Here is a 23,910-nt window from a genome sequence, read left to right on the forward strand (position 1 = left end):
GCAAATCTACGGAATAATAAGGCTACAGCGACCTCTAGCGGTATAGCACCGACATACTTTCAAAATTCACAGAAATCCTGAAACGTGTACACGTTTAAACGGCAAACATTGCACCGTGTAAACGTGTACAGATTTTAGTACACCTTCACATCCCTAATCCACACCATGGTAGAAGAGTTTGAACCCACCTCTGATGCTCCTGGCCTTACTCCCCTACCACATGGTCTCTCTGCAAGAGACCAGGTGGTATGGGAGTAAGGCCAGCAATGTCTCAATGTCGCCCTGAAAAAGATGGATTCACACAAAGAGACAACTTAGTTAAAGAGTGCATCAGCCAGGTGATTGCATTAATTTGTGGTTTTTAAAGGTTTTTTTTCTAGTTATAAACGTGATAGATATTACTTCCTGTCTTTACCTGCAATTTTTTTTTTTTTTTTTTGTGGATTTCCCCCCCCCCCCCCCTTTCCTTGCAATTGTACTTGGCCAATTACTCCACTCTTCCGAGCCGTCCCGGTCTCTGCTCCACCCCCTCTGCCGATCCGAGGAGGGCTGCAGACTACCACATGCCTCCTCCAATACACGTGGAGTCGCCAGCTGCTTCTTTTCACCTGACAGTGAGGAGTTTCACCAGGGGGATGTAGCGCGTGGGAGGGTCACGCTATTCCCACCAGTTCCCCCTCCCCTCTGAACAGGCGCCCCGACCGACCAGGACACATACCCACATCTGGCTTCCCACCCGCAGACACGGCCAATTGTGTCTAGAGGGATGCTCGACCAGGCCGGAGGTAACACGGGGATTCAAGCCGGTGATCCCCGTGTTGGTAGGCAACGGAATAGACCGCCACTCCACCCGGACGCCCCGGATTTATCATCAATTTGCAGATTGTATAGAAGAGATCAATTATCAACTTTTAACAGTGCTGATTTACATTTCACCTGTTTTGTCTGAGTAGCCCACCATGTAAAATATTCCATGTGCATGTAAACTAAGTGGGCTAATAAAGCAAAAATCAGATCTTGGTTCTAGACATGTGCTGATAATTAATAATGTGAGTTTATTGATCACCAAAAGGGAAATTCCCTTTTTGCCCCCCCCCCCATCTCTCCCAGGATGGGGGGGGGGGTGCAGTTCAATGTTCCCCATCGAACTGAAGTCCCAATCCAGGACTGGATGAAGGACATTCAATACTTCACAAAACACGTGACCATTGTTCAGACCTGGCTTGTGACCTTTACATTTACTGGACAATAACCTTAACCGGCAGGACCCCGTGCCACCGTGTCGAGAGGCATCTTGTCTCATCCTTTAACTCACCGTTATTGTGGCCCTCGCAAAGCAGCTGCAGGAAGCGGAAGAGGTCGCACGTGAATTCATCATCTGCCATCACTTTCTCATCTGGGTCAGAGAGACAGGAAACAGTAGTCAGTGTTTAGGGAAGAGTGTTAGTGGGAGAGTCATGCTTAAGAGAGTGTGCGTGTGTTTGTGTGTGCGCGCGCGCACACGCATGGACAGGTTAGGAGGAACATACGCTTGATTTTGCCTAATGTCTTAAGGGAGCAAAACAGATGAACATCATTTTAATTCTTTCAATAGCTACCACTTTTCTTTGCTGTCATAATAAGAATTATTGTCACTTTTTTGAGATTTGATGCAATTCCTTGTGGGTAAATGGAGTGTGAATTTGGTCAAGTTGTGAAAGTGGGAATGAAAGCGTCATAAGGGCCTCGGTCACATGACCTCTTAAAGTTTCTGATAGATAATCAATATGTTGGTAACGTTAAAACCAGTAAGTATGAATCTCAGTGCATAGTAGGATACCATCCTTACTGATGGCACTGATTCAAACACTGTTTATCCGAGAACGCAATGCTAGTCATCAATTACTATCCAAAAAGTAGCAAAGAACAGTTTGGTATAAAAAAATAAAAACAACAACAACTTACAAGCATTTTTAGATAACAGCTTCATATTTGCTAGAAAGTATTGTGTGTTTTCAAGGAGGAGTTATGCAAGTTGAATATTTGACACATCGTTCTCTGCATATGTGTCTGCATGGGTGAGATGTGGCACAGAGATGAATGATGTGACCACAAAAAAAAAAACGTTAATAACACTAGTATTTCCCTATAATAACACTAGTATTTCTCTATAACACTGTAATAATACTATAACACTAGTATTTCTCTATAATAACACTATAATAACACTAGTATTTCCCTATAATAACACTAGTATTTCTCTATAACATTAGTATTTTTCTATAATAACATTATAATAACTAGTATTTCCCCTATAACACTATAACACTAGTATTTCTCTATAATAACACTAGTATTTTCCTATAACACTAGTATTTCCCTATAATAACACAAATATGTCCCTATAATAACACTAGTATTTCCCTATAACACTATAATAACACTATAACACTAGTATTTCTCTATAATAACACTAGTATTTCCCTATAATAACACTAGTGTTTCTCTATAACATTAGTATTTTCCTATAATAACAGTAGTATTTCCCCTATAACACTATAACACTAGTATTTCTCTATAGTAACACTAGTATTTTCCTATAACACTGGTATTTCCCTATAACACTATAACAACACTAGCATTTCTCTATAATAACACTAGTATTTTCCTATAATAACACTAGTATTTCCCTATAATAACACTAGTATTTCCCAAAGTATTACACATCTAGTGCTGTAGGGTTAAAATGGTTAATTCTTGTGTGCATTTATATCTGTTCTGTTCTGTGTCTGCAGCAGTGTGCATGTGCATGAGGTACCGTCAACTCGTACCGCCTTCATTTGTATTAGTAAAACAACCAACAAAACACGAAAACCTCATTGTGCCCATCCGTTTGTCTGTCCGTTTGAAAGCGGACGTCAGACAGCAGGAAAGGGAGGCAGTGGCCATTCACATTGACAACCACACCCTTATCCCCCCCACCCCCATTAGCACCCCTGTCTAGCTCTCCAGACACAGAGGTAGAGAGCACACAACAGCCAGAGCCTATTCAACAAAAACCCAAGTGAAAAAAAAAAAAAGGTTGATACCTTCTTTTTTTTTATTTCTCCCTTTTTCTCCCCAATTGTATCCAGCCAATTACTCCACTGTTCCATCCCTTCTGCCGATCCCAGGAGGGCTGCAGACTACCACATGCCTCCTCCGGTACACGTGGAGTCGTCAGCTGCTTCTTTTCACCTGACAGTGAGGAGTTTCACCATGGGGACGTAGCGCGTGGGAGGATCACGCTATTCCCCCCCAGTTCCCCCTCCCCCCTGAACAGGCGCCTCGACCGACCAGAGGAGGTGCCAGTGCAGCTACTAGGACACACACCCACATCTGGCTTCCCACCCGCAGACACAGCCAATTGTGTCTGTGGGGACGCCCGACCAAGCCGGAGGTAACACAGGGATTCGAACTGGTGAGCCCCGTGTTGGTAGGCAATGGAATAGACCACTACACTACCCGCACGCCACGATAATAATCATTAACAAACATTGACAATATCACATTGAAACAGATGTGGAAGACACAGACAAATGAATGGGGTGACGACAGGTGGAAATGGGAGAGGACCACCTGTTAGGACAGAGACACCCAGTCATACACAGAAATCTTTACAGAGAAAGAGACACAGACAGAGAGACAGACAGACAGACAGACAGACAGACAGACAGGAAGATGAAGACACATAGAAAAATGGAGATAGACACAGACGAGAACAAGGAGAGCCAGATTACACTGTAGTATATCCTCTCAAAACCACACCGTCATGCAGGACAGATCTACTGAACTCCACAACCACCGTATGTGTTCGTGATGGTTGTCTGGATGGGAGGAGGAGGGGGGGGGGTGAGGGGTGGGGATGGGGAGGGCACAGGAATGGGGCGCAGGAGGAGGACGGAGGGATGAAGAGAATGGGTACATAAAATGAAAGATACAGGAAACCAGGCGTGTCGTATTGAAAGCACATTTAAAGCAAGCGGCGTAAAAGGTTCTTCCAGGAGGACTGAGGTGAGGGAGTGTCTTAAAAATAAAGAAGAAATAACAAGAATAAAATGAAATAAAATTCAATGATGAGTCGGGAAAGTACTACACCGATGCATAATGCAAATAGAAGACAGTAGAAGCACAAATTAGTGCATTAGCAAGGCTCAGCGTCTTCGGGTTTTTATTTTTCAAAGCCATCCAGCATGCCGAATTTCACCACAAGAGGTCACTGTTACATAACCTCACACGAACAGGAACAACTTTTAGATCCGTGGAAACATAAAATCCGGGTGAAAATGAGTTTAAACTGATCTTCTCCTTTTAAAAATTCTGGGTATTTTCTGGTGAAAATCGGTTAACCAAAAACGCTGAGCCTTGTGCATTAGTAACCTCTGTTGTAGTATCTCTTCTTCTTTTTCTCTCCCCAATTGTACTTGGCCAATTACCCTGTTTTCTGAGCTGTCCCAGTCGCTGTTCCACCCCCTCTGCTGATCCGGGGAGGGCTGCAGACTACCACATGCCTCCTCCAATACATGTGGAGTCACCAGCCGCTTCTTTTCACCTGACAGTGAGGAGTTTCATCAGGGGGATGTAGCACGTGGGAGGATCACACTATTTCCCCCCTGTTCCCCTTCCCCCCCGAACAAGTGCCCCGACTGACTACAGGAGATGCTAGTACGGCGACCAGGACACATACCCACATCTGGCTTCCCACCCGCAGACATGGCCAATTGTGTCTGTAGGGACACCCGACCAAGCCAGAGGTAACACGGGGATTTGAACTGGCGATCCCCATCTTGGTAGGCAACGGAATAGACCGCTATGCTACCCGGGCACCCCTGTTGTACAATCATGTATGTAATCCTCTTTGAGGTGTAGTGGTCTGGTCAGCACACCGTGGTTCACTGTTTATTTCCTGGTGTACTTAGACAGGACTTACGCAGTTGTTTATGCAATACCTTACAGGATTTACCCTCAAAATTGGAAGTTGGGGAAGGGCCCATACCCAGAATGCCATGCAGGCGGCAGGAATACAGCCTGAGGTAAAATGGTTGCAAAATGTAGTAATAAAAGGTTTTGCCTCAGAATGCAGGTGAAGGGTGAAAAAAACAAAGGCTGCATATTATTCTGCAGCTACCGTGAGAGGTGGACAGCATGCGTTCGAGCCAGCAGAAGTGGTGTAGAAAGAGGATTTGGGTTTCATAGTGGTGGAAAAGGGGAAGAGAAAAGCAGCAAAATGGAAACTGATACTTCCAGAGAGGACCGACGGTTTCTCAGCAGATGGAAAAGAGAGCGGATGAGAGCCACAGTTGAACGCAGAATAAATTGCTCAGCATCAGCGCAGTAGCTGAGAGACTTAACAACAACGCAGTATTTTTGTTACGACTTGATTAGTGGCACTTTTTATAGCCCGGGGTTTATTGTGCAGTAAATACATTGCCGAGAGAGACACGTTAGATGCATATTAGCATGGTTAAGGTAAAAAAGGAAATAAAATGAAGCCGGATTCACCGCCGAAATTAACTCAGATACTTGCAGAGAAATGGGTTTATGAGGTGTGTTACGTGGACATGGTTAAACTGAGCCATTTCCTGGCTTTCTTACTGCCTTAAATATAACGGCAATCTGGTTTGACGTTTATTGGCCACCGCAAGATGCTCTCTGTCAAACAGAACAGTAAATCTGAATCAAGCAGAAAGATTTTAAAGCTAGCATTCATAACCAAACAGCAATAATGATAAAAATTCTGCAAATTTTACTAGCCAATTTTTTTTCAACATACCACTTTGTATTACCCTGTGTATTATATAAGGAAAGGTGCTCTCTACACAATGTACGTGCAAAGCGTACTTTATACTTACATTTGTAAGTTACATAAAGTTTACATGTGCTTACAAAATAGAAATTCAACCACATATAAATATTAATATATAAAATTATAATCAAATTGAAATGATATAAATATATAAACAGAAATGTCGATATATTTATATTTACTTGTGTTACTCTTAACAAAGCTTTATATATATATATATATATATATATATATAATCCAGTGAGTCAAGTAAATCCCTTATGAGACAGTACAAGCCTGTTTCATGCCATAAGCAATCATCAGCTGTATATAAAGCTACTCCTTTAGCAGCTTTATTGACAGCTGATGATTGCTTATGGCATGAAACAGGCTTGTACTGTCTCATAAAGAATTTACTTGACTCACTGGATTATTTTGCTCCTTATTTGTTGAGCACTTTCCCTACCGTTGAGTGTTTGTTTTAAAAAAGTTATGATAGTGTATATATTAGAGTGAAATTTTCATTAGGTCATTTGAATAATGTTCATATCTGTTTGGATTTTCCCCCCCGGTGCTGAATAATACACAGGTTCATAAAGCCCTGGTTAGGCGAAAGAGCATGACTTGATTTTTCCAGAGAACGTCTTCGGCAGTGTATTGGTAAGAGGATAAAATGGAAACAATGGGAAGTTATGAGGGATTTTGGGGAGTGTGGGGATTTATATGCGGTCATATTGACACAGATGGTCGAGGAGCCACGCGTGTGAAATCCCTGGATCCTTACACGTTGTGGCCTATGACTTACTTGGATCAAATTGTGTTGGGCGTCTCGTACCAGAGCGAGAGAGAGAGAGAGAGAGAGAGAGAGAGAGAGAGTGTTTGGAGAGTCCCCTACGGACGCTGCAATTCATTTTAGAGCTCTCAGCCACCACATTGGCGCAGGGCGGTAGAGGAAATGTACTGCCAATCCTTCCCTACAGTCAGCCGCCGAGGCTGAGAGAGCTGGAGTTACAGTAGATCTGTGGTATGAGCACTCAAGGATGAATAAACAACTTTTATAATCACCCAAAAAAAAAAAAAAAATCAGAAAGACAAAGTGTGAGGATAACATGACACCTGCCCATGTAGCGCCACCAATTCCCCTTAACCATCCAATTGCTCAGGTGATTGTAAAGCTTGTTTTTCATCGATTCCTTGAGTGCGAGATGAAATGCATATTAACTACATAGAAAGGTAAAAAAAAAAAAGGCTAGACAGATGAAAAGGAGCTGAAAGAGACAGGGGACAGGGCAGAAAGAGAGGACAGAGATGAGGAATACAGAAGAGCCAAATTTTATTTACCACGTTCTAGCTTCATATCTGAGAACCGAGAGCAGCAAAAAGGTGGTTGGGGGGGGGGGGGGGTATGATGGGGAAGGGATTGGGAAGGGATTGGAAGGGGCATTGTGAACATGGCATTGGGGGGAGAGAGAGATAGACAGGCAGAGAGAGAGAGAGATAGAGAGAGAGAGATAGAGACGTGTGAGTCCATCAATCCTGGTGCTGTCAGGCGACAATAAACACTTTTGACACAAAAACACGTCAAAACACTCATTCATATGTAGTATATACATAGGAACTTTGGTCCATGCTCACACACACACACACACACACACACATACGTACTGACAAAAACAAACACACTCAGACTTATTGTTACTCAAGAATGTAAAGGCTTAACACACATTGCAGGTGGAAGAAATAACAAACTTTATCATTAACCAGTACACAAAATAAAACCACACTTATGGATTACTTTTTATTTCATGACATACTGAAAAGGACAAAGACGTGTGTGTGTTTATATAGAATTAGAATGTCCATGAATCAATAGTCAAATGAGGATTAGACTCACTAGTGCCCTCTTCTGAAACCATCCCAAGTCCTTCAGCCTTGTTCTGTCTCTCAAAAGCATTCAGGTCCAAAACGCTGACAACAAACAGACAGCCAATACAATATTAACAGTAACATTTCAAACAAAAGTCCAATTTAAGAGTATCACAGAAGGTGGAATCAGTTCATCTGGATACAACGTTTACTGACAGATACGTTTCAGTCTCAGCTGACTGCAGGTACCCCCCCCCCACCCCACCCTTATAAACCATACAGCTGCATAACGACCGAAACCAACGACCAGTTTCATATGCAAATATGGTGTGGCCATTAATTAGAGCTTCAATGGCCATGTGTACTATTCACAGAGGATTTGAGAATAGTTGCAATCACATCATTGTAAGATGGTGACAGATGTACTCTTAGCCCCCCCCCCCCCCAAGTTCAGGGATGGTCGTTCCCTCTTCACATAGATGGCCTCTTGACTCCCCGTTCAAACCAGTGTTCCTCCCTATCAAGGATGTGCACATTAACAGGTGAGCTAACACGTCAGGCCAGGACTCCACCGTCTCCACCCATCTACAGGCCAGTGGCCACTCTTTCAGGGATGAGGATGTGCACATCCTTGATAGGGAGGAACGCTGGTTGAACGGGGAGTCAAATAGGCCATCTATGTGGAGAGGGAACGATCATCCCTGAACCTGGGGGGGGGCCTAAGAGTACATCTGTTACCGTCTTACAATGCTGTGATTGCAACTATTCCCCAATCCTGTGAACAGTAGACATGGCCATTGTAACTCTAATTAATGGCCACACCATATTTGCATATGAAACTGGTCGTTGGTTTCAGTCATTACTCAACTTGTTTTGCCTCGTTTTGTACTGTGTTGTTTATAAGGGTGGGGGTACTTGCAGTCAGTTTAGACTGAAGATGTCACTTATGCCCCTTTTCCACTGCGTGGTACCGGCTCGACTCAACTCAACTCTATTTGCTTTTTTGGTTTTCCATTGGGCAAAAGTTAGGGATAGTACCTGGTACCGGGTAAGTTTTTTGGTACCACCTCCATCGAGGTTCCAAGTGAACTGAGCCGATACTAAAAGGTGACATGAAAATACCACTATGAATAAATAAATAAGATAAAAGAAATAAAATACAAATATATCCATCCATCCATCATCTTAACCGCTTATCCTGCTCTCAGGGCTGCGGGGATGCTGGAGCCTATTCCAGCAGTCATTGGGCAGCAGGCGGGGAGACACCCTGGACAGGCCGCCAGGCCATCACAGGGCCGACACACACACACACACCCACTCATTCCTAGGGACAATTTAGTACCGCCAATTCACCTGACCTACATGTCTTTGGACTGTGGGAGGAAACCGGAGCCCCCGGAGGAAACCTACGCAGACATGGAGAGAACATGCAAACTCCACACAGAGGATGACCCGGGATGACCCACCAAGGTTGGACTACCCCGGGGCTCGAACCCAGGACCTTCTTGCTGTGAGGTGACTGCGCTAACCGCTGCGCCACCGTGCCGCCACACATATAAATATAAATAAATATAAATATATGTATATTTCTTTATATTTATTTAAATATAGATAAAATCTTTAAAAAAAACTAGTCAACACGCCCACAAATGATCAGCAGGCCTTCGCCGTCAGGGGATACTATCTGCAGTGGAAAACGAAATCCCAAAAAGTAAAGCAAGTAGAGTTGAATAGAGTAGAGTTGAGTTGAGCCGGTACCTGGCAGTGGAAAAGGGCCATTAGCTGAGTGATGAAATGTATTTGTCAGTAAACGCTGTGTCCAGATGAACTGATTCAACCTTCTCTGGTTTCTTACCTGGATTATTCAGAATGCATCAAGACACTAAATTAAAGTAGTTGGCCTCTTTCGAGCACACTGCCAAACCACTTTACAAACAATACGCCAACAAAAAGGTGTGAGAGCCAGGGAACCCACCTGCAGGTCTGCATGAGAGACTGAATGCTTAGGAAGAATCCCACATCCTTTTTATCCTTCAGATAGTCCAGCATCCTCTACACAGCACCAGGATAATAACACAAACACTTTTAATGACCACAATACCTTTAGACTTAATTATGTTTTTTTACAACCTGCTTTATTTTCATGGTTTTTGCCATCGTATATACACCGGTGATGACAGCGTTTTACTTCCTGGCTTCACTGTGGAGCTCTTGTGGAGACGCGGCAGCACTATTGGATGCAGCTTAACAACAGTGTCTTATGGGGCTGTGGAAAAAGAGCCTCAGACATACTGCAATGAATCTAATTCGACCCAATTATCTAAGCCACGTATCTGCAGGTGAAAACGAATGTGAAAGTTAAAAGTTGTAATCCAAAATGTCCGACACTATCGTTGATCGATGGTATTGCTGAGCTACTTCCTGGCTGAACTTGCAGTAATGACCAGTCTGCTCCTCCCACAGGAAGTAGTAACCATGGATAAACTACCTGGCCAGCGCAACTGAGAAGTCATAGATAATGGGAAATCAAGTACACAGTTTAACTGAGGCAAATGTTTTTTGCTGATGAAAGGATGGGTTTAGGGATCGTATTCTGTGGCATCACAAGACACTGTTGTAAAGCTGTGCCCAGCCTTGGTCCCATGTGCAAGACCTCCACAATGAAGCCAGTGAGTAAAATAATATCATAGCCAACATGCATGATGGCAAAAATTATGAATATAAGACCGAGGTTGTATAAAAACCTAGAATTACCCTCTCAGATGGGGAGTGGCAGTGCTTTTAAAACCGATACAAGGGGAAGTACCAGCTAAAGGCTAAAACTATTGGGAAAAAAAAGTCCCGAATTCGCCGTTCACCTGCTGTACATCACTGTTGCCTCCGTTGAGGATGGAGATTCCCAGTTTAAGGGTGGAAGAGACCATGGCTCCAGGTTCACCTGAGAAAAGGGGAAAAAAGGTGTGAGAGTTTACCGTCTCTCCACGTGCATGTGCATTTTAACAGATGTGTGCACAACTGTAAAGGTATGTATGGATAGCCATGTTGGAGTCTGTGAGGGTGCATGTGTGTGTGTGTGTGTGTGTGTGTGTGTGTGTGCGTGTGGCTAAATGTCTACCTTTGCAGGCGCTGATCATCTGCAGCACCATCTCTGCAGCCCCCCGGTTGTGCAGACGGGACTGCTGATACAGAAGCCTCTGTTTCTCCATCTCCTTTTCCTGTGGTGTGAGGGGGGTGAAGAGAGGGAGACAGGAAAAAGCTGTAACCCTGCAAACCGAGTCTGCACTGCCCCCCGCACTGCACTCACATACGTACTGTCTTCAGAGACACAACTACACTCAAAAACAGGCACATTTACTGACACACACCAACACATAAACTCAAGTGAACATCACCCCCCCCACACACACGACAAACATTCTTTCATAAACAAACATACACACACCAGCACGTATGCAAACATGCATACAACAACATAAACATACACATACTCGCTAACAAACACACACATACAAACACACGGACACACTTCCTGTGAAACAATGAGCATTAGTGACGGTATTAGTGATGGACGTCGTTATTTGAGCTCTTGACATTTGAAGTAGCAGCGGACATCTGACATCAGCAAGCGGGCCCTGCTGCTCTTCCCAGAGCAGGTCGCGCACACACGCACACACACGCACACACATACGCACACACACACATAGTTCATACAATCCTCCAGAGTAGTACAACAGTAGTTGGGGGAACACTGACAGCATGCCCTCCACCCACTTCCAGTAGCATGGCTCAGTCCTGCTCTATACCACCTCCTGCTCTACAGCAGAGCTATTTAAATATAGAAACCTGATCATAGGATATGTAAAATTAATGGCAAATCTATATCTGATAAAATACAAACTGGGGGAAGAATTTAATGTAACACTAAAGTTAAATTATTCTGACACAGCCAGCCATTTTACTGTCAACCCAGGCTTAACCAGGATTATCAAGCCAGTCCTGCGACTGTGATACATGATAAATGTAAAGTGAAAATATATGAGAAATACTATGTAATACAACAGAATAAAAATTATCTGATAACACATTATACTTCACTAAATTATATCACACAATACTACAAAACACTACAGAGTACTATATTATTGCTGCACGCTAAAATATTCGATGCCATATTCTGGCATTCTATTCCATACTGAAGTATATCATACTATACATACTATACATACTACAATACCGTCCTATACTACTGCTACACTACAGCCCCTGTAACAAATGTCAAACTATTTCAACTACTGTAGACAACCATCCTGTTGACAAGACAATTGACATGACCCACCCCAGCATGCATACCAACGCTCCCACCCAAAGCATGCCAGAGTCCTATCTACCCCTCCCCTCTCCCTCCTCCCCCCTCCCTCGTAGGCCTGACTGTGGTGTAGAAGGCATTAAGGGGGGGAGACATGTCTCTCTGGTTGCAGAGGGTCTCCTCTCCTTGCGGAGAAAATATGTTTGAATCATAATACACTGAGGTGAGTGAGGCTGGTGTGTATGTGTGTGTATGTGGGGTAGTGTGAGAGCGTTGGAGCATGTTCAAGTGTGTGTGTGTGTGTGTGTGTGTGTGTGTGTGTGTCTGGCTGATTGTGCAGGCTTACTGTAGTCCTTACTGTAGTCCTTGGTGAGTACAGAGAGAATGACTTGTTAATGGAGTCCAATTCAAAAATAAAGACAAACAAAAATCAACAGGGGGGGCTGTTAGAACTCAAACAAGAGCTAACCATGTGAGTCCAAGAACGGGCGGGAATGTAAACTAGTGGATGAGTACAGAGATGAGTTGAAATCAGCAAAGAGTGGTGCAAGGCGAGGTAAAGGGGGGTAGGGGTCGGGTCGGCGGACCAGAGACTGGTCACTGACTATCGGAACAGCATAGAGCTGATTTTACTGTAAGGGAATCTGTTTTGTGTGTCAGTTTCTGTGTATTACAGCAACACCTGCAGATTTCCAGAAACAGCTGCTAATGTGGAGTGAATCTTAGTGGGCAACATCACTTTTCTGGATAAACAGATTAGAATTAAGGATTAAAAAGATTTCACAGCCATAACAGTGTTCAATGGACTAAAATGTACCTTAAACTCTTACTGTATGCCAATGATTGAACATTGTAAAAAGGTGTATGTAATGCTACCATCCAGGAGAAGCAGGGTGCTATATTTTTATATACCATATATGCTATATTATATGCTATATTTATATACTAGCAAAGGTACCCGGCGTTGCCCGGGGAAAATGTTCTCACCAAAACAACCAACACGATCAGATCTTTACGATATAATTGATGATGAAATATAGGATAATTTATGATATGATACATATGATAAACGAATCTCGAATAAATGAATCTTATTAACGAAAATTATCAAATGTCATAATTTTCAATCCATCCTTCAAGCTTCTTTGCCAATGTGTGTATTAATCGCCGCAAATCCCCTGCCACCGCTGCAAATCGCCACAAAATAAACTCAATTTCGCAAATAAATCCCATTTGTTACTTGGTTTTTGAAATATTGTTCAAACTGTGCAATCCTTGGAAAGTGCTGATTCTAAAGATACCTTTGTTTTTGTTCTACAATGAGTATTTCTGGAGTTTTAAGCAAACATACAAACATACACTCTTGTTTTATAGTTATTTAATATAAATGTATGTATGTATGTATATATATTTTTTTAAATACATGATATAGATATAGATATATATATATTTATTTGTTTTCTGTTTTTGTATGTTTTGGTGGTGTCGTTTTTGGGAAATCTGGGATGTGTGTGTTTGTCTTTTGTGTCACACTGCTGTGGGCTGGGGGAAACGGAATTTTGTATCTTTTGTGTATGCAGGTATATGAAAGAAATGACAATAAATTGTTACTGATTCCTGATATAACAGTAAACATCAAAGTATCCAATAATGGCTTTTATAATTTTTTGATAACTCAAACAAGACTAAGGCTAAATCCTGGTCTATGTCTGGACCATGTGTGGTCAATGTTGGAAAGTGTGGCCAGTTTGTTACAGTAATAGTGAGTGGTAGTGTCTATAATGTGAATTCCTGGATATTAAATGTTCATCTGCAATTTTCTGAGGTGGTCCCAGTAATATCTGGTTAAGCTACGTTCAAGTTAGGAAAAGGTTATAAATGCAGTTGCAAGAACAATACTTTCTACTCACACCTTGTGGGATGTTTGATTTGAAAGCGAACTTAATTTAATTGTAATTATACCTATTCTATTATCTATCAACTCCCCCTCCTCTTTCTTCTGTTTCTACCTGCAGGTGTCTTGTTTTTCTAAAACTCACTCTGTGTTAACAGGCAAATTCACAAAAGTATTGCGTGGCTTTTTGCGGCCACTAAACCGGCACAAATAACACAAAAAGAAACCATGTAATACTCAGACCACCTGCAAACAGTGAAATACACCCCTAACTGTGTTACCAAGTAAATAGCGTCTCGGTGCACGTATTTAAATTAGGTAATATGCATACATTTAGCGCAAAATTGGCCCCTTTCTATGCAAATGACTCTCACTGCAAAAAAAGTCCAATTGACAAATGCCAGCGCTAATAGCCACACGCAGTTAGGAGTGAAAACTATCAGCGTCTTCATTAGCTGGTGGTAACCGACGCCCAGACTTTCCAGGGATGATGACAGCAGTGACTGTAGCCAGGCAAAGGCATCGTCACACCAGGCATGCTCGTGAGCGGATATATGGACACATTTGTACTGTTATATCAGTAGCCAAGTATCTTTTTTGAATCAGACTTCGAGGGGGGGCAGAGAGCGGTTACAAGTGATGCGCAATTCACGGTGCTATCAGCGGCAGCAATCCAATCTTTGTGAATTTGCCTGTAGTGCTTTATCAGAGTGGTTGTTATTTGGGGTGCTTTGACTGTGCGCTCTCCCTCGTGCCTCTCGGCACATGGAGAGCTGTTTGCGGTTTGCATTCGTGTTTTTGTCTGTCAAAAATGAAGAAAAAGAAAGGGTATCATACAAGTCATATTCTAGAAGTTGGAATCTGTGACTGTGGTGAAACATGGGTGGGATAGACTCGAGCGTGCATCTTGGCTTGGGTTTCATTTTGTTGTCTTTTACTTGCACCATCTCTCTGAACTCAGGTCATGCAATTTAGGACAAAAACCAAAACCATTAAAACCACAACAAGGATCAGACTACAGGGCCAGAGTCCAGCAAAGGAGTGCACAAGTCAGTCAAACCGTAGCGCGGGATAGACAAGTGGTGTGAGTTGGACGAGAGAGAGACAGGAAGAGGAGAGAAGGAAGAGAAGTAGGATATGGCTGCTGCGGGCGGGGGAGTTGTGTGCAGGGGTGTGTGTGTGTGTGATGGGTGGCTGTGGTCACTCAGTGCATGGGGAATTCGCTTCTCCGCTGACTCCCCCTTGTCCCCATCCCCTGGTCCCCCCATACCATCTCTGTCTGTCGCACCTCAAAGGACAGCTCTTCCCCCTCCTCCTCTCCCCCTTCGTCCTCCTCACCAATGTGGCAGCTCTGAAAGGGGAAACCGTCACAACAGCAGGCCCTTGTCAGGAAACTGATCACAAACACGGCTTTTTCTCTTTTTTGTTATTGTGTTGAAACAGGGATCATGTCCATTTCCACAAATGGACTGCCTTAGCAGGCCCCTGGAACACCTTACCTTTGCCATAATATCAGCATAAGACATGTAAAGGTGGTCGACGTCCAGTTTACTGTAATGAGACAAATACAGAAGAAAAAACAGAACTCGGATGAATTCACCAGAGAAACAGCCAACAAAGTAAGTCACAGAGGCTTTATGGGGCATTAAAAGAAGTCAAGTGAGGGCCATCTTACGTCTTCTCTGTGAGAGCGGTGCGGCTGAAATGGAGAATCAGCTGATGAAGGGGGTCAGGCTTTGTCTCAGTCTCCTCTTCCTCTTCCTCCTCTTCCTCCATGGCTTTCTAATAGTTGGGACAGACAGGAAGCTCGCAGCTCAAGAGGAGTACAGCGGAGGTATACAGTGGAGACACCGTCGCAGAGCAGAGAAGGTCAGGGGAAACACGACTTACCGATAAGTCATCAATCATCTTGTCCTCAAATGAGTAACCCTCCGTTTCCAACCAGTTGCGCTTGTACCCATCCAAAAACATGTTGGAGCCCCTGTGCCTGTAGGGACAGATCACTCACATTCAGGTCACAGGTAACAGAGGCCTAACTGGATGATCACAGAGCTGCAATCCTAAAAAGATTAATATACAAAAAAACATCCTTTTTGACACATTCTGTTGTTCGGGTATTTACAACAATCAATATCAATGAGTTTAAAAAATCAAGAATGCTTTCATAGTTGCTCATTTGAACAGTTACTGTAAGGTGGGTCTCTCCAAGGAAAAATTAAACAGAACATCGAGTTTAATGCCTGGATGCTGCTCGACATCCCCCTCATCACATTTTCTGTTTATGTATCTTATAAATCCATATAATTTTGTTTTCCTGTTTTCCTGTTTTAATGTTTTATCCTTCTTTCACCAAGATGTGTGACTAATATATATATATATATATCTCAACACGGATACAGGAAAAAAGATTTTCAAAAAGATTTTAATACTTTTTTCCTGTATCCATGTTGATATTCCACTCCTCATTAGTTGAGCACTCACAACACCATTGACGGTTTCGGAAAAAAACACTATATATACATATATATATTTTTTTTTTCTTTCGTGTGTGCGCAAAATCTGACATAATTCATTGCTTATTGGTTGAATAACTACAAACAGGTACCTATCTAGGGTTGCATAGAAAATCTGCAGGTTAGGGGGTCCTTGAGGGCTGGGTTGGGAAACACTGCTCTAAGGCACACCTACTTAACTTGACATGCACTCTTGGTTATGATACTAACAAATGCAGAGTTCTAACTGAACTGCGGCGCTCCCCCGCGCTGACAACTGCTTCCGCTGCGGTGATAGTGCCCAAAACGGGGTTTAAGAAATACGCTATTTATTTGTATAATTTTATGTTTTCTCATGATAATGTCATGTTAATGTCTGAATGAACAGATCATTCAGTCATTAACTGCCATACACAGGATCATCAGAACTGTGTCTTTAAAGTTGTGTAAAGAAATAAAGTATAGACATTTATTTTTGCAGTTGTCATCAGCATGACGTGTGGTCAGATGATTACAGGAATCAACAAAAAAGAAAAAAACAGCATAATATAAACGCTACATGTACAGTTACTATAAAAGTAAAACATCCTTAAAATATGCACTAAAAAGTATATTTTCGTGGCACCTTTATTCATCTCAAATGCACCAGAATGTACCATTTAAAAAGTATGTTTTCAAAATTTCCATTTAAAGAGTATGTTTTCAAAATTTTCCCCGGACCCCCCTCTGGTGCGCTTCGCGCCTTTGGCACTCGCGACTCCGCACCCTTGGTGCTTGTCCATCAGCCTCCCCCACTGTGAGAAATATTTCTGGTTACAACACTGAAATGTACTACTACTACTTCATATAGTAGTACTATGATATGATTACTAAGTAGCAAATGTACAACTACTACTTCATGCAGTGCTACTACATGATTTCTATATAGCAAATGTACTACTTCTACTTCATATATTATTGCTATGATATGATTACTATGTAGCAAATGTAAAACTACTACTTCATACAGCACTACTATGATATGATTACTATGTAGCAATGTACTACTACTACTTCATAAAGTACTACGATGATTACTATGTAGCAAATGCACTACTATGTCATAAAGTACTGCTATGCTATGATTACTATGTAGCAAATGTAATACTACAACTTCATACAGTATTACTAGCAGACACAGTATTGTGTCTGCTGCTATTTTTGTTTAAAAATCTGCTCATTTTTAGACATGAGAAGAGTCAGTACCTTGGGATGTTGTACAGCGGGGTCATCCGGAAGCAGGCCACGACCGCCCTGCGACGTTGTTTGGACAGGAGTTTGTGCCACACCATCTTCTTTGATTTGAACGGATGCTCGGTCTGATGGAGGAAGCAACTTACATGTACTTTACTGGTTACCACACTTGTGCTGCCTGTATAAACTGATTTATGTATCAACAGGAATATATATATATAATCTAAAAAGTTGTATAAAGTGATACCTGCTTTTATATTGAACTTGCATGTGTGTGTACTTACCACCTCAATGTGGTAAAGGACAGCAGACACCTCTTGAACTCTCTTCACCACCTTCTCTGGGTCCTCAGCATCCTCAGCCTTGCCAGACATTTCCTTGTACAGCGACATCTGCCAGCGCATAGCCGGGTCCTCCACCTGCAACAAAAAGGTCAAAGGTCAAACTCCCCACACCAGTTGATGTGGTCTAAGCATGGATATTCATACTCATGGGTAGAGAGACTTTTCGTCAAAGAAGTGAAACGCTGATAAAAGAGAAAGTCACCTTGCCCTGGAGATGCAAATTGTTCTGCAAGAACTCCCTCACCTCCTCATCTGTGTCTTTCTGTAAGAGCCCCGATACAGAGGTCAGCCATCACTCATCCATTCATTTAGTCACATGCATTAAACCCTACGCATTAATTTAGATAAATCTCCACAATACAGAAAATGTTGAATATATATATATATATATATATATATATATATACGCGTGTGTGTGTGTGTGTGTGTGTGTACACGTGTGTGTGTATCATTCATTCTGGAACAGTGCCATTTGTTTTAGGGTTTTAGTTTTGATTTTTTTGGATTTTTCCCCCATTTTCCCCCCAACTGTATCCGGCCAATTACCCCACTCATCCGAGCCCTCCTGGTCGCTGCCCCACCCCCTCTGCTGATCCGGGGAGGGTTGCAGACTACCACATGCCTCCTCCAATACATGTGGAGTCGCCCCCCCCCCGAACAGGTGCCCCCACCAACCAGAGGAGGCGCTAGTGCAGCGGCCAGGACCTATACCCACATCCGGCTTCCCACCCGCAGGCACGGCCAATTGTGTCTGTAGGGACGCCCGACCAAGCCGGAGGTAACACGGGGATTCGAACCAACGATTCCCGTGTTGGTAGCAACGGAATAGACCGCCACGCTACCCGGACGCCCCAGGGTTTTAGTTTTGAGTAGAAATAGCTTCAGTCTCACTGAAAAATTCAACAAAGAGAAAAAGAGACAACCAAATGTGACAAAACGCCATGAACCAGGATGACCGTTTATCAGAAAAACAAAACAGTCGTTTCAGAAAGCACTTTCATGGTTCTAAATGAATAATTCTTAAAATTATTACAAAAACATATAATCACTTTTAAGCTCTGAATTAATCTATAATGCATGAAAATGCATGTATGACTAGAACAGATCTCCTACAATGTGGCTTGTTTTCCTACGCTTGGTCACAAACACGTGGCTCTCGGCCTCGCTGTGGTACCAGTGAGTATCTGATCTTGGCCAGATTGATGAGCTCCTGGTCTGCGGGAGAGCACATGTTGAGTCCGATGGGCAGCATCTTTTTCAGCGCCGCGACGATGAGCGAGGTCTGCACCGAGTAGCGGTCCCCACGCCGTTTCTTCTTGGTACGCTCCTGCTCCGAGCCCCCGGACTACAGAGAGAGAGGCGAGGTCAGACCTGCGGGGGTCCACCCCCATCTTTGACACTATACAGCTCACCTTCTTACCAGAAAACATTTCGCTTTCAGAAATTAACGGATTTTGAACTTGTTGGTATAGAGCTAAGCAAGGTTGGTTTAGCTCTGATACAAGATGAGATGCGAGACAGCAGTGTTGTAGTCGAGTCACTAAACCTCGAGTCCGAGTCGAGTCTTGAGTCCCCAGTGTTTGAGTCCGACTCTGAGTCCCCAAGGAAGAGTCCGAGTCGGGTCCGAGTCAAGTCCCCATTACATGAGTCCGAGTCTGAGTCATCAAGGTTGAGTCTGAGTCGAGTTCCAACAGGATTTGCATGAGGGTATGGATGTGAATCCACATGTAGGTGGAGCACACATGCCTGCCCTTGCACAAAACTGAATAAAGTTATAGTATAAATATAGCTATCACTATCTTATGCCAAATTCATCTCATCTCATCTTCAGCCGCTTTTCCGGGGTAGGGTCACAGTGGCAGCAAGCTAAGTAGGGCACTCCAGACGTCCTTCTCCCTGGCAACGCCCTACAGCTCCTCCTGGGGGATCCCAAGGCATTCCCAGGCCAGATTGGACATGTAGTCCTCCCAGCGTGTTCTGGGTCTACCCCAGGGTCTCCTCTCAGTTGGCCGTGCCCGGTAAACCTCCAAAGGAAGGAGCCCAGGGGGCATCCTGATCAGATGCCCCAACCATCTCAACTGACTCCGTTCGATGCGAAGGAGCAGTGGCTCTACTCCCAAGCTCCCTCCGGATGCCAGAGCTTATGCCAAATTATTAGGGCCGATTACAAAAAAACTAACAAAAACAAAAAAACAGTCTTCATCAATTAACAAGTCCGAGTCCTCATCTCCAACTTCCGGGTCCGAATGCAGACAAAGCTCGAGTCCAAGTCCAAGTCATCAGTGTCCAAGTAGAGTCAAGAGTCCTGAAAATCAAGACTCGAGTCGCGCTCGAGTACTACAACACTGCAAGACAGGCACAAAATAACGGTATGAGCATCTAGAACGTGTCTACAACATTAATTTTACCCTTTTCAGAAAACATTTGGCTACAAAAAATAAATGTTTTCCTCAGATTAATCATAATGGGGCAATGGGTGAAAGATGGTGACATGAATTAAATGATGTAACCCCCCCGTTAATTTCATCGACTGACCAACATCCTGCATCACACGACATGCTGGAAAATAATGTGAACTCAACAGCAAAAAAAAAAAAAAGAAAAAGATAGTTTTTAAAAACAAACAAACTGCAGTTGCAGCAGCATATTGGGGGTTTTTTTGTGTGCAAGCGCTGTGTATTCTAGCAGCCGTTGCAGGCTGCTGCATCACTCTCTCAGCTACGGTAACATCACACAATGCAGCCTTCAGGTTAGTAGTGCAGCGGCTAGGTGGGGCGTGGCCCATCCCCCCCTGCACGGCACACGGGAACAGCACACATCTGTGGGGTCATCTCCATCGCCCCAGAGCTCTTCTCACACACCCCTGACCTGAGGCTGCTAGCGGCCATTACCGACCATTACCAACTGTTGTCTGGCGTCACAGCATCCACTCTGCCCCATGTGACTGCATGTGTGTGTGTGTGTGTGTGTGTGTGTGTGTGTGTGTGTGCAGGTAGTCTACTGCAGGCAGAGAGGTACAATGATGTTCAGGTAACAGAGCCTCATTACAGTAATGCCCATGTGACAGCCACGGACAGGAGGTTTTCATTCTGTTCTCAGTCGACAGTCCGTCTATCTTAGACCATTAACATCAGTCAAACCCACGATGAGAGACTCACTGATTTAAATCATTTAATATTGTGAATGAATTAGACATGGAGGGACAATTCAAGTTAGTAAATGTGATGACTGCTTCTTCGCCCTTGTGAGGCGACAGTGGAAGACCACTCCAACAAACCCTGTTCGCTGCTGGATGAGCGTGTGGATCTATGGTGGAGACAGCAGGTGGCGGTATGAATTTTTGGTGAGAGATGTGGTGGGAAAAGCCAATGGGGGAGGGAAGAGGAATGACAAGGGCGATTAAGAGTCCCCCCCAGCTCAGGAAACGCGACCACAAAGCTGAAAGAAACTCAGGCATCGACAACCAAGATACAGCATCACAGATGGGTAGCATGGAGACCAAACTGTACCCAGAAAGAGAAGTGGAAGAGGAAAACTGGTTCTTTGAACAGAACAAGACCAGGGTGATGGAGCTCGACTGCAGCAGCAGGTGCACCACAATGATGTGATAACTGCTCAACCAAGCCCCATGTAACCTTACACACCACTACAGTCTACAGCAGGAAGCTCTCATCAAGCCACTCCAGGCCCTGACTCTCTCTCTCTCTCTCACACACACACACACACACACACACACACACAGAGCAGTAACACAAGTACAGATACACTCATCATCTCTCCTGCAGTCTGAACACACACCATTTAAAGACAACATTCTCATGTCTTTAAGCTGTGTCAGCTGAGTCTACAGCAGTGGTCAAGAGCATGAAGGTTTTCTTTCCCAGCAGATGTTACTCCCGCTGACCTCACTAATTTTCCCACTGGCCAAAAAACCTACAAAAAACCCGCTGATGTCCGCCTTTGGTCAATGTAAAAAGGCGGATGTTAGTGGGTTTTTTGGCCAGTGGGAAAGTCAGTTAACTAACTTCTCTCTCCCTCTCTTTCTTTGTCTTGCTCACTCTCTCTCTCTCTCTCTCTCTCTCTCTCTATATATATCTTGGTCGCTCTCTTTTTCTATCTCTCTTTTAACCTTTTTATCAGGCTCTCTCTCTTTCACTCCTTTCCCTGTCTCTCGCTTGCTCTCTCTCTCTCTCTCTCTCTATATATATATATACCTATATCTATATATACCTATATATAGATATAGATATAGCTTGGTCGCTCTCCTTCTCTATCTCTCTAACCTTTTTATCAGTCTTTCTCTCACTCCTTTCCCTCTCTCTCCCTCCCTCTCTCCCCACTCTCTGTCTCTGTCTCTGTCTCTGTCTCTCTCTCTCTCTCTCTCTATATATATATATATCTTGGTCGCTCTCCTCTAGCTCTCTTTTAACCTTTTTATCAGTTTATCTCTCTCTCTTTCACTCTGTTCTCTCTCTCTCTCTCTTGCTCTCACTCTCTCTGGTTGAGGGTTTGAAAACTGGTGAAATCTGCTGGCTGTGTTTTGGTTGGAGTGAAAACCTGCATATTCTTGGTCCACAACGACACATTATTGGAGACCACCAGTCCACATGGTCGATTCATTCCCAACCGGACTTTGCAATGGCAGATTATTTTAACCAATGCAACCCTCGCGTGCGTGTGTGTGTGTGTGTGTGTGTGTGTGTGTGTGTGTGTGTGTGTGTGTGTTTACGTGCATTTGTTTGTATATGCATGTGTGTGTGGACATCGGGGTGTGAGTGTGTAAAATGCCCTATTGAGACAGTCAATGGGAAACGAAACGCCTCCCTGTATTCGGGGTGCCATGCGGTCAGCACAGCTCTCGTGCACAAACACAGTCTAACCTCTCCATCTCCGGCCTAGTGGCCCCGCGTCCGACCCCGACACAGGACATGGGGAGAGAACACAGTTAGCAACACTCCTACTGCTAGAGACCATACAGCCAGCTGCTTATTCTGCCTACGAAGATCCTTCACTGTATCTAGAAGGCGGACATTTCAATCATAAGATAACCGGTCTTCATAAAAATAGACATTTACTGAGAATGTAATCCAGAGCTACTTTCAGTGACTGCAACACTGGAATTAAATTAAATTCCAAGACTATCCACGTTAAAAGGCAACCGGTAATAAAGGGGGCAAGACCCATAGTGGCCAGACAATGGCGCTACCTTTGATTTAATCACATATTAGGAGCAGTGCCATGAAATGAATTAAAAGCTGAGGAGAGAAGTGGAAAAGATTTAGTAAAAAAATAATAAAATAAAATTATTCACATAGCGTCTCCATGGCTTTTCCTTGCCAGGGAATGGAAGGGGTTAGTGAATTACTCACAATTATTCACAATTAGAGTTTAGTTTCTTAATGTGTTAAAGGTTCAACTATGATAAGGCAGCCTCCAGGAACAAGTATCTGAAAGACTTTTCTATTCTCAGTGATGACATTCTGGAGTGTGTTCAGCGCCGCTCACCTTGCTCATCTTGCTCTTGCTGTCAGCCGTGAGGAAGGACATGTTATTGATCTCATTCATCACCACAAAGTTCTGCTCCTCCCTCTTGAAGTTCTGTCACAAGAACAGAGACACAGCCCGGTTAGAGAGACGGAGGTCTGTGCACTACGACCAGGGAGCAATCCAAAGCAAAGCCGGGGAGAGAGACAGAGAGAAACAGACAGACAGACGCCACCAGACAACACAAAGGGTTGTCTTTGTCTGAACTTGTATTGCCGTGAACAATGAACGCATCAAATGTCGTGTGTCAAGGCCCAGGTCCTGTCCTGAACCACAAACTGACATCTTACCAAGAACGCTTCTCATGCCCAGATGTGTTCTTGATCCGTCAGTTAAATTGAGGCTGTGTTAGTTGGTGACTTAACATAAACCAAAGAACCCAGAATTCATTTCCACTTTAACAGCTCTAAACTGTCAAGTATCACATG

General features: G+C 43.6%; 1 protein-coding gene across 1 annotated transcript in view; it reads right to left on the reverse strand.

Moving 5' to 3' along the window:
* ryr1b (ryanodine receptor 1b (skeletal)) overlaps positions 1-23,910 on the reverse strand; it is a 167,975-nt gene that overhangs the window by 23,975 nt on the left and 120,090 nt on the right. The window contains exons 72-87 of the mRNA XM_056283722.1: positions 23,444-23,536; positions 22,819-22,833; positions 19,113-19,283; positions 18,141-18,200; positions 17,879-18,013; positions 17,607-17,719; positions 15,760-15,856; positions 15,545-15,651; positions 15,369-15,420; positions 15,140-15,220; positions 10,785-10,884; positions 10,528-10,607; positions 9,645-9,721; positions 7,698-7,771; positions 7,145-7,162; positions 1,316-1,396 (exon numbers count right to left, since the gene is read on the reverse strand). Coding sequence (XP_056139697.1) covers positions 1,316-1,396; positions 7,145-7,162; positions 7,698-7,771; positions 9,645-9,721; positions 10,528-10,607; positions 10,785-10,884; positions 15,140-15,220; positions 15,369-15,420; positions 15,545-15,651; positions 15,760-15,856; positions 17,607-17,719; positions 17,879-18,013; positions 18,141-18,200; positions 19,113-19,283; positions 22,819-22,833; positions 23,444-23,536 — 1,354 coding nt within the window. The remainder of the gene's footprint in view (positions 1-1,315; positions 1,397-7,144; positions 7,163-7,697; positions 7,772-9,644; positions 9,722-10,527; positions 10,608-10,784; positions 10,885-15,139; positions 15,221-15,368; positions 15,421-15,544; positions 15,652-15,759; positions 15,857-17,606; positions 17,720-17,878; positions 18,014-18,140; positions 18,201-19,112; positions 19,284-22,818; positions 22,834-23,443; positions 23,537-23,910) is intronic.

This window comes from Lampris incognitus, chromosome 7 (assembly GCF_029633865.1).
Source record: "Lampris incognitus isolate fLamInc1 chromosome 7, fLamInc1.hap2, whole genome shotgun sequence".
Classification (NCBI taxonomy): Eukaryota; Metazoa; Chordata; class Actinopteri; order Lampriformes; family Lampridae; genus Lampris; species Lampris incognitus.